Source organism: Thamnophis elegans, chromosome 13, assembly GCF_009769535.1.
Source record: "Thamnophis elegans isolate rThaEle1 chromosome 13, rThaEle1.pri, whole genome shotgun sequence".
Classification (NCBI taxonomy): domain Eukaryota; kingdom Metazoa; phylum Chordata; class Lepidosauria; order Squamata; family Colubridae; genus Thamnophis; species Thamnophis elegans.
The window spans coordinates 6293233-6308090 of NC_045553.1; the positions used below are offsets into that span (position 1 = coordinate 6293233).

Here is a 14858-nt window from a genome sequence, read left to right on the forward strand (position 1 = left end):
TTTTTTTGCAACCCCCCCCCCGCATGTCGGGCGAAACTTCACACTTTCTCCGCCGTCACGTGACGCGCACGGAACGGGCACGCGCCAAATTCCAGGATATTTTGGGGGGGGGGCACGGAAACCGTCTTCCTTTGCTGGGGCGGAACGTTCGTGCGCCGCCCGCGGTTTCCCAGCCGCCCGCTTTTGCGAACCGGACCATCGCGGCCGGAAGTGGCCGGTCCGTCGGCGCGCCGGGCCGCCATGGTGGAGGAGGAGGCGTCGTCGTCGTCTTCTTCGTCGGCGCTGGATTCCTTCCGCCGCCGCTGGCAAGCCGAGTTGGCCCGGGAAGATCCGAGGCGGCGTCGGCAGAAGAGCGGCGGGAGCCGGAAGAGGCCTCGGGAAACGGAAGGCGAAGAGCCTCAGCCGGTGCGAAGCTGGGGCGGCTACGGGGGTCTCGTCGGGGGGCTGCTGGAGGAAGCGCCGCCGCCGCCAGCGCCTCCTCCGCATCTCACCTGAGGGGGACCCCGGCCCCGCTGCGGAGACCCCGGAGGCGGAGGAGGAGGAAAGGAGGACCTGCTGGGGCAGCTCATCCGAGACCTGGTATGGGGACTCAAGGCTCCTTTTGGGGGCTTCAGCGGGTTCTCCCCCCTTTTAGATTGAAGGGCCTGGAGCCCCCACCCTTCACGGGAACCTCTTTCCCCCACTTGGTGTCCTGCAGGGTGGGTTGGACGACAGAGCCCATGATCCCCGCCGCCCGTCCCGCTTTTTAGATGACTCTTCGATTGCTGATTCTGCTGGGCCAAAGGAAGGGTCCACGCCCCCCCGTTTTTCCTATTGTGTGGTTTTTGTTTGTGTGTGGGTCTGTGTCTGTCGTCCACCATCCATCCTCTAGGCAGGAGGATCAACTATCTATCTAATCTCTCATCTCTCTTTCATGTAGTATTATGATGTATGTATGTACTATCTATCTATCTATCTATCATCTATCTATTATCTATCTATCTATCTATCTATTATCCATCATCAATCCATCATCTCCCCATCCCTCTGTATTATCTATCTATCTATCTATCTATCTATCTCTATCTATCTATCTATCTCTATCTCTCTTATCCATCCATCATCTCTCCCATCCCTCTATCTATCTTCTATATCTATCTATCTATCTATCTATCTATCTATCTATCTATCTATCTATCTATCTATCTATCTCTAGTATGTATATCTCTAGTGTGTATGTGTACATATATGTATATATTTATATATATATATTAATTATACGATACTATACTAATGAAAAGGATTTTAAAAAAACCTATTATTCAGTAACCCTAAATATCAATTAGGACCCCACAACAAAGCAACAACATGTAGAAACCCACAGTGTAAAATCAAAAGCGTGGCAGATACACATAAGTGCTGAAGGAGGAGGAAAAAGGAAAGAAGAAGAAAGAAGGAAAACAGCTGCCCATCCTGCATTGGGTGGAAAAACAAAACAAACCTGATCTTCTAAGGCAGGCAGATTTCACTTGGGGTAAGGGATGCTCCCTCCGAAAAGCAGGAGGCTTTGACATACTGTACCATATTTGTTGCCTTTCATTGCTGCATGTTGTCGCCTAGATTTTTAGAGAGGGGGTTAAGATCATGTTCATAACACCATCACCCCAAAATTAATCAAACCCTCCAACCCCCCCCCCCCCAAAAAAAAAACCCCTTCACAAGATTAATTGGACTGAGGGAGTAGGGACTGGCCCAAAGTCACTGAATCACTCCTTGGAGTTGGAAAATGACATTGGTGTGAAATCTATTCCTCATTGGCATCGTGTGTCATTTTTTGCATAAAGTTTTTTTATTTTTCCCTTTCAAATACAGTATATTCACAAATATACATTCTTGTAAATACTATTAACATTTATCTATTAACCAATAACATTTATCACTATCTTTTACAAATATAAAAAACTCAGTTGATGTCACTTTCTTACGTCCATGTTATTTTGCAACAACCCTACTCCTGTCTTCTCAACCTCCCTTCTCTGCCTTTTCTCTTTCTCTTTCCTTCTTCCCTCTCTTTCCCCCATCCTCCTCTCTTCTCCTCCTTTACCCTCTCCTACCCTTACTTCCTCCCTCACTTCCTCTGCTTTACCCTTTCTCCTTCTCCCTCATCCTCCCTCCTTTCCGTTGTTGTCCTTTTCTTATTTCCTTTCTCTGATGGGTTCTCCGTGTGTCCTTTTCTGCCTGTATTCCCAGTTACACTGGGTCTTTCAATAGCCTGCAAGTGAATAGGTTGTGTGGTGTTGGAATTGGAGTGGGGGGGGAAAAGCCATCTGTTAATTATAGCTGAGGATGATATGAGCATGGATAATAGGCGGCAAGATGAAGTGAATGGCATTGGCATATGACTCAAAGATGCCTTTATCTTAGTTACACATTTCCTTGTGCATTAGAAGCGTGATTTTTGTGTGATTTGAACCCAGATCTCCCCGGTCCTAATTCAACTGCAGAAGAGATTAACAGAGTTGGAAGGGACCTTATGGGTCATCTAGTCCAACCCCCTGCTCAAGCAGGAGACCCTACACCATTTCTGACAAATGGCAGTCCAATCTCTTCTTGAAAGTCTCAAGTGATGAAGTCCCCACAACTTCCCAAGGCAACTCTGTTCCATGGATTGATTGTTCTCACTATCAGAAAATTCCTCCTTATTTCTAAGGTTGAATCTCCCTTGGTCAGCATCCATCCATTATTCCTTGTCTGGCTTCAGATGCTTTGGGAAATAGCTTCAATTTGAAAGCATCATACTTAATGCTTTCACAGTCAAGAATTGTCTGTTATCTCCCCCCCCACTCCAAAAGTATGTACCTTAGCTATAACTCTGATAGATATTTTTTAACACAATGTGTGCAGTGTTTAAAAGGAGCGTGTTCTCTCCATTCTGGTTAACTGCACTTTTCTTTTTTCGCCCCTTCTAAAAAGCCATAGATTAAATTTCTGATGGCAGCGAATTAATCCATTTACCGAACTTGAGTTCCATTAGTGCGCTGATGTGTAAATGTGTGTCTCCAAGGAGCAGAAGCCAATGTTTATCTTTTGGATTTTGTCCATCACATTAAAAAAAGGGGGGAGGGGGGATATGGAGCTGTTGTAACCAGATAGACCCCTCCCCCGTTCTCTGCATTCTTTTCTTGCATTTGTGCTAATTGATATTCGGATCTAACAATAGGCATACAATAAAGGTAGTGACGCCACTCAGAAATCCTCTGAATTCAAATAACTTATTTCATTCGTGGGCTTATTTGTAGCAGCACCATGTCTTGGGATGGAGTTTAGTTTTCTCCTTTACTGCTTTTGAATTCTTTTTTCCAGCCATAAGATTTAGAGACAAGAAAGGACAAAGGGATCCGTACCCCAATAAGCTTTAAAGTGGCTTCTTTGCATTTGGTTGAATGTGTTGGATAAATATTGATTGTCGTGTGGAAAACATGGATTAGACTTTACATCTCTCAACCCACTCAGAAAAATGGGGCAAAACTCACTTAACCGTCTTGCTTAGCAATGGAGATTTTGGGCTCATTTGTGGTCGTAAATCGAGGACTACCTCGACTTTGGTTTACTCCTGTCTTAAAAATCGGGAAGAAAAAATGCTTGATTAGAAACCATTAACATTCTTTGTGGGCCAAATCATTGTTAAGATGAATGGAATAGAATAGAATAGAGACAATGAATAGAACAGAACAGAATAGAATAGAATTCTTTATTGGCAAACTGTGATTGGACACAAGGAATTTGTCTTTGGTGCATATGCTCTCAGTGTACATAAGGAGAATAAAATATATTAAGTAATAAAGAATAGAATAGAATAAAAATGAGTGGAATAAACTGGAATGGAATGGAATGGAACAGAACAGAATAGAATAGAATTCTTTATTGGCCGAGTGTGATTGGACACACAAGGAATTTGTCTTTGGTGCATATGCTTTCAGTGTACATAAGGAGAATAAAATATATTAATCAAGAATAAAAGAATAGAATAGAATATGAATGGAATTGTGTGGAGTGGAGTAGGGAAGAGAAGAGGAGATAGAATAGGAGAAGAGAAGAGAGAATAGAATAGAATAGAATAGAATAGAATAGAATTCTTTATTGGCCAAGGGTGATTGGACACACAAGGAATTTGTCTTTGGTTCATATGCTCTCAGTGTACATGAGAATAAAATATATTAATCAAGAATAAAGAATAGAATAGAATAGAATTAGAATAGAATTCTTTATTGGCCAAGTGTGATTGGACACACAAGGAATTTGTCTTTGGTTCATATGCTCTCAGTGTACATAAGGAGAATAAAATATTAATCAAGAATAAAAGAATAGAATAGACTTAGAATAGAATTCTTTATTGGTCAAGTGTGATTGGACACAAGGAATTTGTCTTTGGTGCATGAGCTCTCGGTGTACATAAAAAAATACATTCCTCAAGCATCATAAGGTACAACGCCTAATGATAGTCATAGGGTACAATAAGCAATCAAATCATACTAGGAAACAATCAATATAAATCGTGAGGATACGAGCAACAAAGTGACAGTCCTGCAGTCCTAAGGGAGGAGATGGGTGATAGGAACGATGAGAAGATTAATAGTAATAGTAATGCAGCCTTAGTAATAGTTTGACAGTGTTGTGGGAATTAGTTGTTTAGCAGAGAGATGGTGTTTGGGGAAAAACTGTCCTTGTGTCTAGTTGTCTTAGTGTGCAGTGCTCTATAGTGTCGTTTGAGGGTAGGAGTTGAAACAATTCATGTCCAGGATGCGAGGGGTCTGTAGATATTTTCACAGCCCTCTTTTGACTCGTGCAGTGCACAGGTCCTCAATGGAAGGCAGGTTGGTAGCAGGTTGTTTTTTCTGCAGATCTAATTATCCGTTTAAGTCTGTGTCTGTCTTGTTGGGTTGCAGAGCCGAACCAGACAGTTATGGAGGTGCAGCTGACAGGCAGAAGCTCTGATACCAGAAGCTGTAAAAGTTTCCACAGGGTCTTCAGAGAAGAGATTTGAGGTTAAATCTTCCCCCTCCAAGGTGAATCCCTGTTTGAAAATCCCTCCAGCCCTGGGGATCCGAAATGCACTTTATTGATTCTCCCTCCTTTAATAAATATTTCAGCAACTTGTGGATGTCGGAAAAATGGATTGAGATATATTCATGCAGCATTTAAAAAAAACAAAACCAGATTGTTTTGTTAGATTTTGCCCAATTTTAATCTGTTCACCTTTGCAGATCAGGCCTTTGGCAAAACCTGCTACAGGTAGTCCTCAACTTACGACCACAAATGAGCCCAAAATTTTTGCTGCTAAGCAAGACAGTTGTTAAGTGTGTTTTGCCCCATTTGATGACCTTTCTTGCCGCTTGTTGTTAAGTGAATCCCTGTGGTGGTTAAGGTTAGTAACACAGTTGTAAAGTGAATCTGGCTTCCTTTATTTATATGCCGCCCTTTTCCCTGGGGGGACTCAGGGCGGCTCACAATCCAAGGGGGAGGGGAGTACAAGACAAAAATACACACATAAAACAGTACATCGTTAAAAATAACGCAACAGTCATACTATTCGGGTGGGGTTGAAATCTTAGCCCCAGGCTTGTCGGGACAGCCAGGTTTTAAGGGCTATGCGGAAGGTCTGGAGGGTGGTGAGGGTACGAATCTCCACGGGGAGTTCGTTCCATAGGGTCGGAGCAGCCACTGAGAAGGCTCTCCTCCGGGTAGTTGCCAGTCGACATTGACTGGCTGATGGAATTCGGAGGAGGCCTAATCTATGGGATCTTATTGGCCTAGTGGAGGTAATTGGCAGTAGGCGGTCTCTCAAGTATCCAGATCCAATACCATGAAGGGCTTTGTAGGTGACAACAAGCACCTTGAAGCGCACCCAGATCAACAGGCAGCCAGTGCAGCTCGCGGAGGATAGGTGTTACGTGGGGTGAAACGAGGTGCACCCACGATCGCTCGCGCGGGTGGGGCTGGACCAGCTGAAGTCGCCGAATACTCTTCAAGGGCAGCCCCATGTAGAGCACATTGCAGTACTCCAGCCTAGAGGTCACAAGGGCATGAGTGACTGTTGTGAGAGCCTCCCGGTTCAGGTAGGGACGCAACTGGTGCACCAGGCGAACCTGGGCAAATGCCCCCCTGGTCACAGCTGACAAATGGTGTTCGAAAGTCAGCTGTGGGTCCAGGAGGACTCCCAAGTTGCGGACCCTATCTGAGGGGCGTAGTATTTGACCCCCCAGCCTGAGAGATGGAACACTTGGCCAATTATTGGGAGGGAAGCACAGCAGCCACTCGGTCTTATCTGGATTGAGTACAAGCTTGTTAACCCCCATCCAGTCTCTAACAGCCTCAAGGCCCTGGCTCATCACGTCCATCGCTTCATTGAGTTGGCACGGGGCGGACAGATACAACTGTGTATTGTCCGCATACTGATGGGACAAGTCACAGGAGCTCACTCCGTTACGCGACGCTAGGGATTAGAACCGCTGAACTGCCGACCTTTCTGATCGACAAGCTCAGCGTCTTAGCCACTGAGCCACGGCATCCCTATACGTCAAGGACTACCTGTATATTAAAGTGTAGCAAATTCTCTAAAGTTATCATCACACCTGGTTAAATGTTAATGATGAAAAAAGTTGGTATAATTTGAGCTGGGTGTTACAGCCGAATATGTCACAGCAAGGAGAATTGGGCATGTAAGTAAGTAAGCAGAATGGGCTGGCTCATGCATAAGGCTCATCTTCAGATAGAGGGTCTTTTTAACAGGATAACAGAGTGGAAAGGGACCTCAGAGATCTTCTAGTCCAACCCCCTGCTCAAGGAGGAGACCTCCGAGGTCCCTTCTCACTCTGTTTATTTCCACTTTTCAGGCTAGACGATTGGAGTTGCGTTCTTCTCCATTGTTCCCTTCTCCAAAATATTCAATCAAAAAGGGGAACAAGAGAAATTACACATATAACAGAATAACAGAAGAATTGGAAGGGACCTTGGAGGTCTTCTAGTCCAACCCCTTGCTCAAGCAAGAGATCCTGTATCATTCCAGACAAAAGAGCTATCCAATCTCTTCTTGAAAACCTCCAGTATTGGGGCACCCACAATTTTTTTTAAGTTTTTATTTTATTTTAATTTAAACAATCCATCTTCCATTAAACTGTGTCCTCTGGGTACAAATATTTTGTGCAAACAATTAAAATTTACGATCATATTCATTATTTAATCTATTCCTAGCTTAATACCAATACCTTAAAATGTCTAATACTATAACAATCCTCTCCATGATTTATTTAACTATTAATTATATTCTTTTGGTACTTTCTATATTTTACACAACAGGGGCACCCACAACTTCTGAAGACAAGCCCTTCCACTGGTTTATTGTTCTCACTTTTGGGAAATTTCTCCTTATTTCTAGGTTTGCTTCTCTCCTTGATTAGTTTCCCTCCATGGCTTCCATCCACCCCTTCCTTCAGATGCTTTGGAGAATAGATTGATCCTCTCTTCTTTGTGGCAGCCCCTCTCCCCCAAATATTGGAACACTGGTATCATGTCACACACCCCTCCCCCAGATAACCCCAATTTAACCATCACTTAGTTCCCATTTGCATGTTTGCAAGCAATGAAATAAAACCTCTCTTTTTCATTTGCTTCTTTTTCAGAACGAAATCAACGAAGTTCCCTTCTTTGACGTCCAATTGCCTTACGAATTGGCGTTGAAAATATTTCAGTCCCTTGGCAGACTAGAGCTGGGCAGGTGCGCTCAGGTAAGCCTCACTCTGCTTGCGGTGGCAATTTAGCAAGATGTAATAGAAGGGGAAAAAAACAACGCAACTGAGCGGTGAGAGAGAAAGAGAAGGAGAGAGAGAAGAGAGAGGGAGAGAGAGAGAGAGAGAGAGAGAGAGAGAGAGAGAGAGAGAGGCTGCTACACCTTCTTAGCAATTAGAAAGTGCTCTGCGGTCCCTTCCAACCATATTATTATCCTACGTTCTATCAGTGGTTTTGGCTAACGAAGGATCAACGTTGGGAAGCACTGCACTCGTATCAGAGAAAGAACAGAAAGAGAAAGTGGAAAATGAGAGAAAGAGAGAGAAGGAGGGGGAGGGAGAGAGAGGAGGAGAGAGAAACGAAACAAATTGTTTGTTTGGCCTTCAATTAGCATTGGAGCTGTAACTTCATTTGACATGTTTTAGCCCTGGGAATTTCCACTCCTCCCCTCTTCTCCTCTCTTTCCTAAGATAAACAGAAAATGAAAAATTCTCTCATACATATGCAGGAATCTTGCTTTTTATGTGACCGGTTCAGCCTTTGCAGTTTATATTATGGGGTGAAATAATTGCAAAAAAGTCATTTGTCCCCCCCACAATCCCATCGCACCCTCCGTGCCAGTTCTCAATGAAAGTATTCCTGGTAGAAGGACGTTCAACTTTTAAGCACATCCAGTGAAGGGAAATCGGATCTGCTGTCAAACTCTTTTCATCGCTAAGATTTTCCTAGCATTCGGCCAGAAATGTTTTTCCTGTCACTCTTATTCTGGTTTCTGGGATGATGAGGGATTCCGGTTTTTCTTAAACCATAGGAATCCCCGCGGATTTAATTCCGTTGGTAATTCTGGCTATAGGGCCATGATGGCAAATCTATGGCAGGCATGCCCCAAGTAGCCTTCCCTGTTTGTCTTGGGTTTCTGGCACGCACGATCAGCTGTCCTTCGAGTGCACGGCAGTGCTAAAAAACCGGGATGCGCATGCTGATTGTTGGGTGCCCATGCGTGCTTCTGGAGCATGATCCCTTCGTGTGCGCGGCAGTGCCGAAAACTGGCCTGTGCAGATAACAGACTCAATCATTCTCTGTGTAGAACAGAATCAGCAGCTCTTAGGGCAGTTTGAGCTTCCTGAGTTGGCACACAGAAGTGTAACAATTCTAAATGTTTATAGCAACCTTAAATGAGTAACACTCCCCAGTCTTTTCTGACTGTAATAATCCTAAATGGGTTTTTTTTCCCCAAGAAATAATAATAAACTACTGTTGGTATAAATCTTGGTAACCAAGATTTCCTTGGATCATTCCAGATGTAAATCCTAGAATGAGGATCAAAGCATGTGACGCAATAAGGGGGGGGGGGAATGATAAAATATTTGCTTTTATAGCTTTGGGTTCTGTTTCCTTAGATTGAGAATGTTTCCTACTGTACCAATTGTCTTTTCCCCTGTTCCCAAAAAATAGACTGGGTCTTCTATTAATGTTTGCTCCAAAAACACATTAGGGCTTATTTTCTGTTTAGGTCCTGTTGTCGGGGAAATAAAATACTAAATGCATCCTTCTGGTTGAAGATCTTAACTGGGTCTTATTTTTGAGGATAGGGCTTATAAGCATCCTGAACAATCATGCTAATCATGCTTATTTTCCAGTTGGGTCTTATTTTGGGGAAAACCGGTCCAGAGGATAGCTGTGCTTATCAACCTTCTTAGTTTCCCAAAATTCTTCTTCTCTTCTTCTCTTCTTCTCTTCTTCTTTCTTCTTCTTCTCTTCTTTCTTCTTCTTCTTCTCCTCTCCTTCTCCTTCTTCTCTTTCTTTCTCCTTCTCCTCCTCCTTCTCCCCTTCCTCCTCCTCCTCCTCTTCCTCTCCTCTTTCCTCTCCCCTCTCCTCCCTCTCCTCCTCTTCTCCTCCTCCTCCTCTCCCCTCCTCTCTCCTCCTCCTCCTCCTCCTCTCCTCCTCCTCCTCCGTGGTTCCTTTGGAAATGGCTTTTATCGTACCCTACAAGGACAATGCTGCAGAAGCGGGCCCTGGATAATTTGGGAGATGGTGGAGGGCCAAGCCAAAGAGCTAGGTTTTTTACAAGGCTTTTGAAGTGAGAGATGAGGTAAGGCAAAGTGAGCTCTCAACCCACTTCCAAAGCGGATCGAGGAAAGAGGGAAGCCGTAATATGAAGGCTGACTTCATTTTTCTCTCGGTGGCTTTTGATTTTATATTCTCTATCTATCTATCTCTATCTATCTATCTATCTATCTATCTATCTATCATATATATATATATATATATAATATATACACATACACACATACACACACACACATACATATATACATACATACATATGTTGCATTTGTGCTGATAAATAAATAAAGGGAGTCTAGTATAGATCTATTTCAAGCTATTTAGCTCTCATCAGCTAGCCATACCCTTACTGGGATTCGAACCTGGGCTGTTTTTTACATCTTAGGCAGTATATTAGCCACTAAGCCACAGGCTCTCCTTATCAGCTAAGCCAGGGAAATAGGTATGTATTGTGTCACAACCCTTGGTATGCCCAATATATATCAGCAAATATATGCTGATAAAGGAGGAGAGCCTGTGGCTTAGTGGCTAATATAACTGCCTAATATGTAATACAGCCCAGGTTCAATTCCCAGTAAGGATATGGCTAGCTGATGAGAGCTAAGTAGCTTGAAATAGATCTATACTAGTCTCCCTTTATTTATTTATCAGCACAAATGCAACACAAATGTATCAAGGCAACATAAAAAAATGGCTTTCTGCCTGGATGGCTCCCAGAGTGAGTCGATAGACAGAAAAGGAAAGCAGTATGTTCCTCCCCTATTTGGGCATACCAGGGGTTGTGAACAATACACACATACACACACACACAACATACACATAAAGACCACACACACACACACACACACATATTGGAAAGACGGCATTGTTCTTGACTAAGTAGAAGGCCCTGCTGTCTTTTCATTGCCTTTGTCAAGGATTTTTATATTTTTATAAAAGATCGTTTAGCAGCGCTCAAAACTCTGCTAGTTAATGGGACTGGTTAGCTTAGCAGAAGAGCCCCCCGGAGAGAGAGAGAGAGTTTTTAAGCTTGGATAGTTGCCAAAGTGACAACTGACTGATAGTTTAAAAAAAAAAAAAAAAAAAGCTCTCCAGAAAATAACTCCGCTCTTCAAAATCTGCAGAATTGAACTGAGATTGTTACACAAAAGAGAAATGACACAGCCCCGTGCCTCCTTCCTGGCCAGCGTCAATCCCTGTTTAAGCTACATCTTTGTTGTTGGGGAGAGAGCAAAGAAAAGCTTCTATTCACAGATTGGGTATGTCTAGTTTGATGAAAAGAAGGACTAGGGGAGAAATGATAGCAGTCTTCCAATATCTCAGGGGCTGCCCCAAAGAAGAGAGAGTCAAGCTATTCTCCAGAGGACTTGAAGGCAGGACAAGAAGCAATGGGTGGAAACTAATCAAGGAGAGAAGCAACAGAACTGAGGAGGAATCTCCTGACAGTTAGAACAATTAACCAGTGAAACAGAAGTTGCCTCCAGAAGTTGTGAATGCTCCAACACTGGAAGTTTTTAAGAGAGATTGGATAGCCCTTTGTCTGGAATGATACAGGGTCTCCTGCTTGAGCAAGGAGTTGGACTAGAAGACCTCCAAGGTCCCTTCCAACTTCCGTTATTCTGTTATATGTGTAATTTCTCTTGTTCCCCTTTTTGATTGAAGATTTTGGAGAAGGGAGCAATGGAGAGGAACACAACTCCAACCGTCTAGCTTGAAAAGTGCAAATAAACAGAGTGGGAAGGGACCTCGGAGGTCTCCTGCTTGAGCAGGGGGTTGGACTAGAAGACCTCCGAGGTCCCTTCCCACTCTGTTACCCTGTTAAAAAGACACTCTATTAAAGATGAGCCTTACGTATGAGCAGCCATTCTGTTTACTTACTTACGTGCCCAATTCTCCTTGGATAACCATTTGTCTGAAGCGGTGTAGGGTTTCCCGTCTAAGCAGGGGGTTGGACTAGAAGACCTCCGAGGAACCTTCCAACTTGTTATTCTAATTCTAGCCAGGGGGATGGGGGCTCTTTCAAGCCTTTGGCACTGAACCCTCACCTGTTGTCGCCTCCAGCAGTCGCTTCTGGCTTTGGGTTGCGCCAAAGGCGTGCGCCCGCCCGCATTAAATAGAGCCGCTACGGCAGCGTACAAAAGCGCTTAAGACACTTTCCATTAGGGCTGTTTGTGTGTGTGGGGTTGTTTTGTTTTTGCAGCTGCTTCCTCACTTGAGGAAGCCGCCATCGGCTGGGCTCTGCCAGTTTCTAGCCTCTTAATGGGCCATTTCAACTTGGAGGCGTCCTCAGAAATTTCAGCCGGATAAAGCCCGTGGGGCTTGAGAGTAACCTGATTAAAATCACAGCGGGGAATATATATATATATATATATATATATATATATATATATATATATATATATATATATATATATATATAATCCCAACCTTTATTCGTCCCCTCATTTCTGTGACCCGGTCCTTGATGGGGGTTTCTTAAAAAGAGCTTAAATTTGCCCTCCCGCCCGCCCCCCCCCCAAAAGAAGAAGCAGTGACTTGAAAATTATTTCTCCATCTCCTTTACTTCCGAACGAGCCGCAGTTGGCAAATCCTTTTTTTTTTATTTTAGTTTGCCACGGAGTTTATAAATCTCAGCAAATCACCTCCCCTGTGGAAACTGGGCACGAGAGCCTCTCTTTTTAAACACTCGGAGTATTTTAACTCCTGCCAAACAGCTGCCTCTTTGCATACGGCAGCCCCGTCTTTTAAAGCACTCGCCCGCCGCCACAGCCCACAACGGGGAGAAACAGACGGGTGTCGAATGTTGCCACTCTGAAAAACGTGTTGTTGTTGTGAAAAGTGCTTGGGTTTCCCTGAATGTCCAGAGCTGGCATGGTTTTGGGAAAGTAGAACCACGGCCATTGCAACCACGAAGGTATATGGAACGGTGGATATTTGCTCTCAGTGGGTCGGGGAGTGTTTTCTATACATTGAGCTACCGTATATTTTGGACTATAAGACGCACCTAAATTTACAGAAGGAAAACAAGAGAAAAAATAGTTTTGGCCACCTCATGGTGTTTTCGCCCCCCCCCCCTGAGCACTCTGCAGTGCGCACGACCCATTTAAGCCAAAAAAAAACGGGCCCATTTTTGGCCAACTTGGGAGTAGCAGCTGGCTTGGGAGTCCAAAAACTGGCCCCTTTTTTGGTAAAAATGGTCCTGTTTTTGGCAAAAGCAGGATGTGCAGAGCACTGCGGATTATCTGGGTGCAGGGGAGGACAAATGTGTGACGCACAGAGAAATCGGGAGGCCAAAAACACCCGTATTCGGTCTATAATATGCATCTAAATTTTCACCCCCTTTTGGGGTGGGGGAAGGTGCGTCTTATACTCTGAAAAATACGGAGGTTCGAGAGAGACTTTTTGGTGTGTGGTTAAACTGTCAGACTACAAACTGGGAGGGGGTGAGTTCTGGTTCTCTTAAGGCAAAAGGCAATGGGTGACCTGGGGCCAGTCTCTCTCTCTCAGCCCTGCCGTCAAGTCGGGGCAGTCACATGACTGACCTGTTTTATGACTGTTACGGCTTCAGCCTCTGTTACGGTGTACTCGAGGACTACCTGTACATATGTCCAGCTGGGACCTGTTGGGCAAGCATCTTCCCCACCCGCACCCCAAGTGCTCATTTCTTATTTGCAAGGAAAGTTCTCTCTCTCTCTCTTTTTTTCTTTCTCCTTCCCCTCTCCCTTCCTCCCTCTTTCTTCTCCTCCTTCCTTCTCTTTTTCTCTCTCTCTGTTTCCCCTCTTCCTTCCTCCCTCTCTATTCTTCTTTCCTCCCTCCCTCTTCTTTCTCTCTCTTTCCTTCCTTCTTCCTTCCTTCCTTCCTTCCTTCTTTCTTCTTCCCTCTCCCTTCCTCCCTTTTCTTCTCCTCCTTCCTCTTCTCTCTCTTCTCTCTCTCTTTCCCCTCTCCCTTCCTCCCTCTTTTTCTCCTTTCCTCCCTCCCCTTCTTTTCTCTCTCTTTCTTTCCTTCTTCTTCCTTCCTTCCTCCTTTCTTTCTCCTTCCCCTCTCTTCCCCCTTTCTTCTCCTTCTTCCTCTTCTTTTTTCTCTCTCTTCTCTCTCTCTTTCCCTCCCTCCCTCCCTCTCTGTTCTCCTCCTTTCCTCCCTCCCTCTTCCTTTCCCTCTCTCTCTCTCTCTCTCTCTCTCTCTCTCTCTCTTCTCTCTCTCTCTTCCCCCCAACCCAACAAGGATGTAATTATTGTGAGAGATTAAAAATGTCATTTTACCTGCAGGCTTCAGTCTGTTTCACATTGCTATTCATTAGGCCGTAAACGTCGAGCGAGCCATTGGCTGGGGAAGGAGGCGCCTCGCTCCCTTCGTTTGCATAACCGAGATTTTCATAGCAACACTTCACGTCTCCGGCTTTCCGTCTTCGTAACCAGAGGCAACAATCTCCAGCCTTTTGAGTGTCACTCTGCAGACTGGCCCATCTCTGCCCCTGGCACTGGCCTTCGCTGTTTTACGTGCCTTTATTATTCACATGGTTATTTTTTTTGAGAAAAGTAGGGGGAAAATACACTTCTGGGCTTGTTTGGGTTGTTTTTTTTTGTATGTGTGCTCTTCTGCAGAGTTTTTCAGCATGATTATTTTGGAGCTGTTGGAAATTGGCTTCCCTGAGATGTTTTTTCCCCCCACCCCCCCCAGCTATTCTGCCTTTAAAATGTAAATAAATTGGAATTTAAGAATTCAGTGAGATGTGGGTATCTTCAGTAATTCAGTGAGATGTGGGTATCTTTGAGTGAATAGCGTTGAACCTTTAACTTTTGGGGGCAGAAAGAAAGTGTGCCCGGGATTTGCATCTCTGGTCTTGGCGATGCCATTGATGTTTTACCAAGAAAGGAGAATATTTGTAGCTCAGGGTTGAAATGAGGGGTCCTTCCTTCGTGCTCTCTAAAATTGGTTGTTTTCTTGCAGATGTTTCATGATCCAACTAGGTAACTACATTTAACAGTGTTTCAATCTTATTTTAATACTAGCTGGATACCCGTGCTTCG

At 44.2% G+C, this 14858-nt stretch overlaps 1 protein-coding gene across 1 annotated transcript in view; it reads left to right on the plus strand.

Annotated features, from left to right (window-relative positions):
- Window positions 1-236: 236 nt before the first annotated feature.
- The window catches only part of FBXW8 (F-box and WD repeat domain containing 8), a 65341-nt gene continuing 50719 nt past the window's right edge, over window positions 237-14858 (plus strand). Inside the window, 2 exon segments of the mRNA XM_032230058.1 lie at window positions 237-579; window positions 7659-7763. Coding sequence (XP_032085949.1) covers window positions 241-579; window positions 7659-7763 — 444 coding nt within the window. The 5' untranslated portion in view covers window positions 237-240.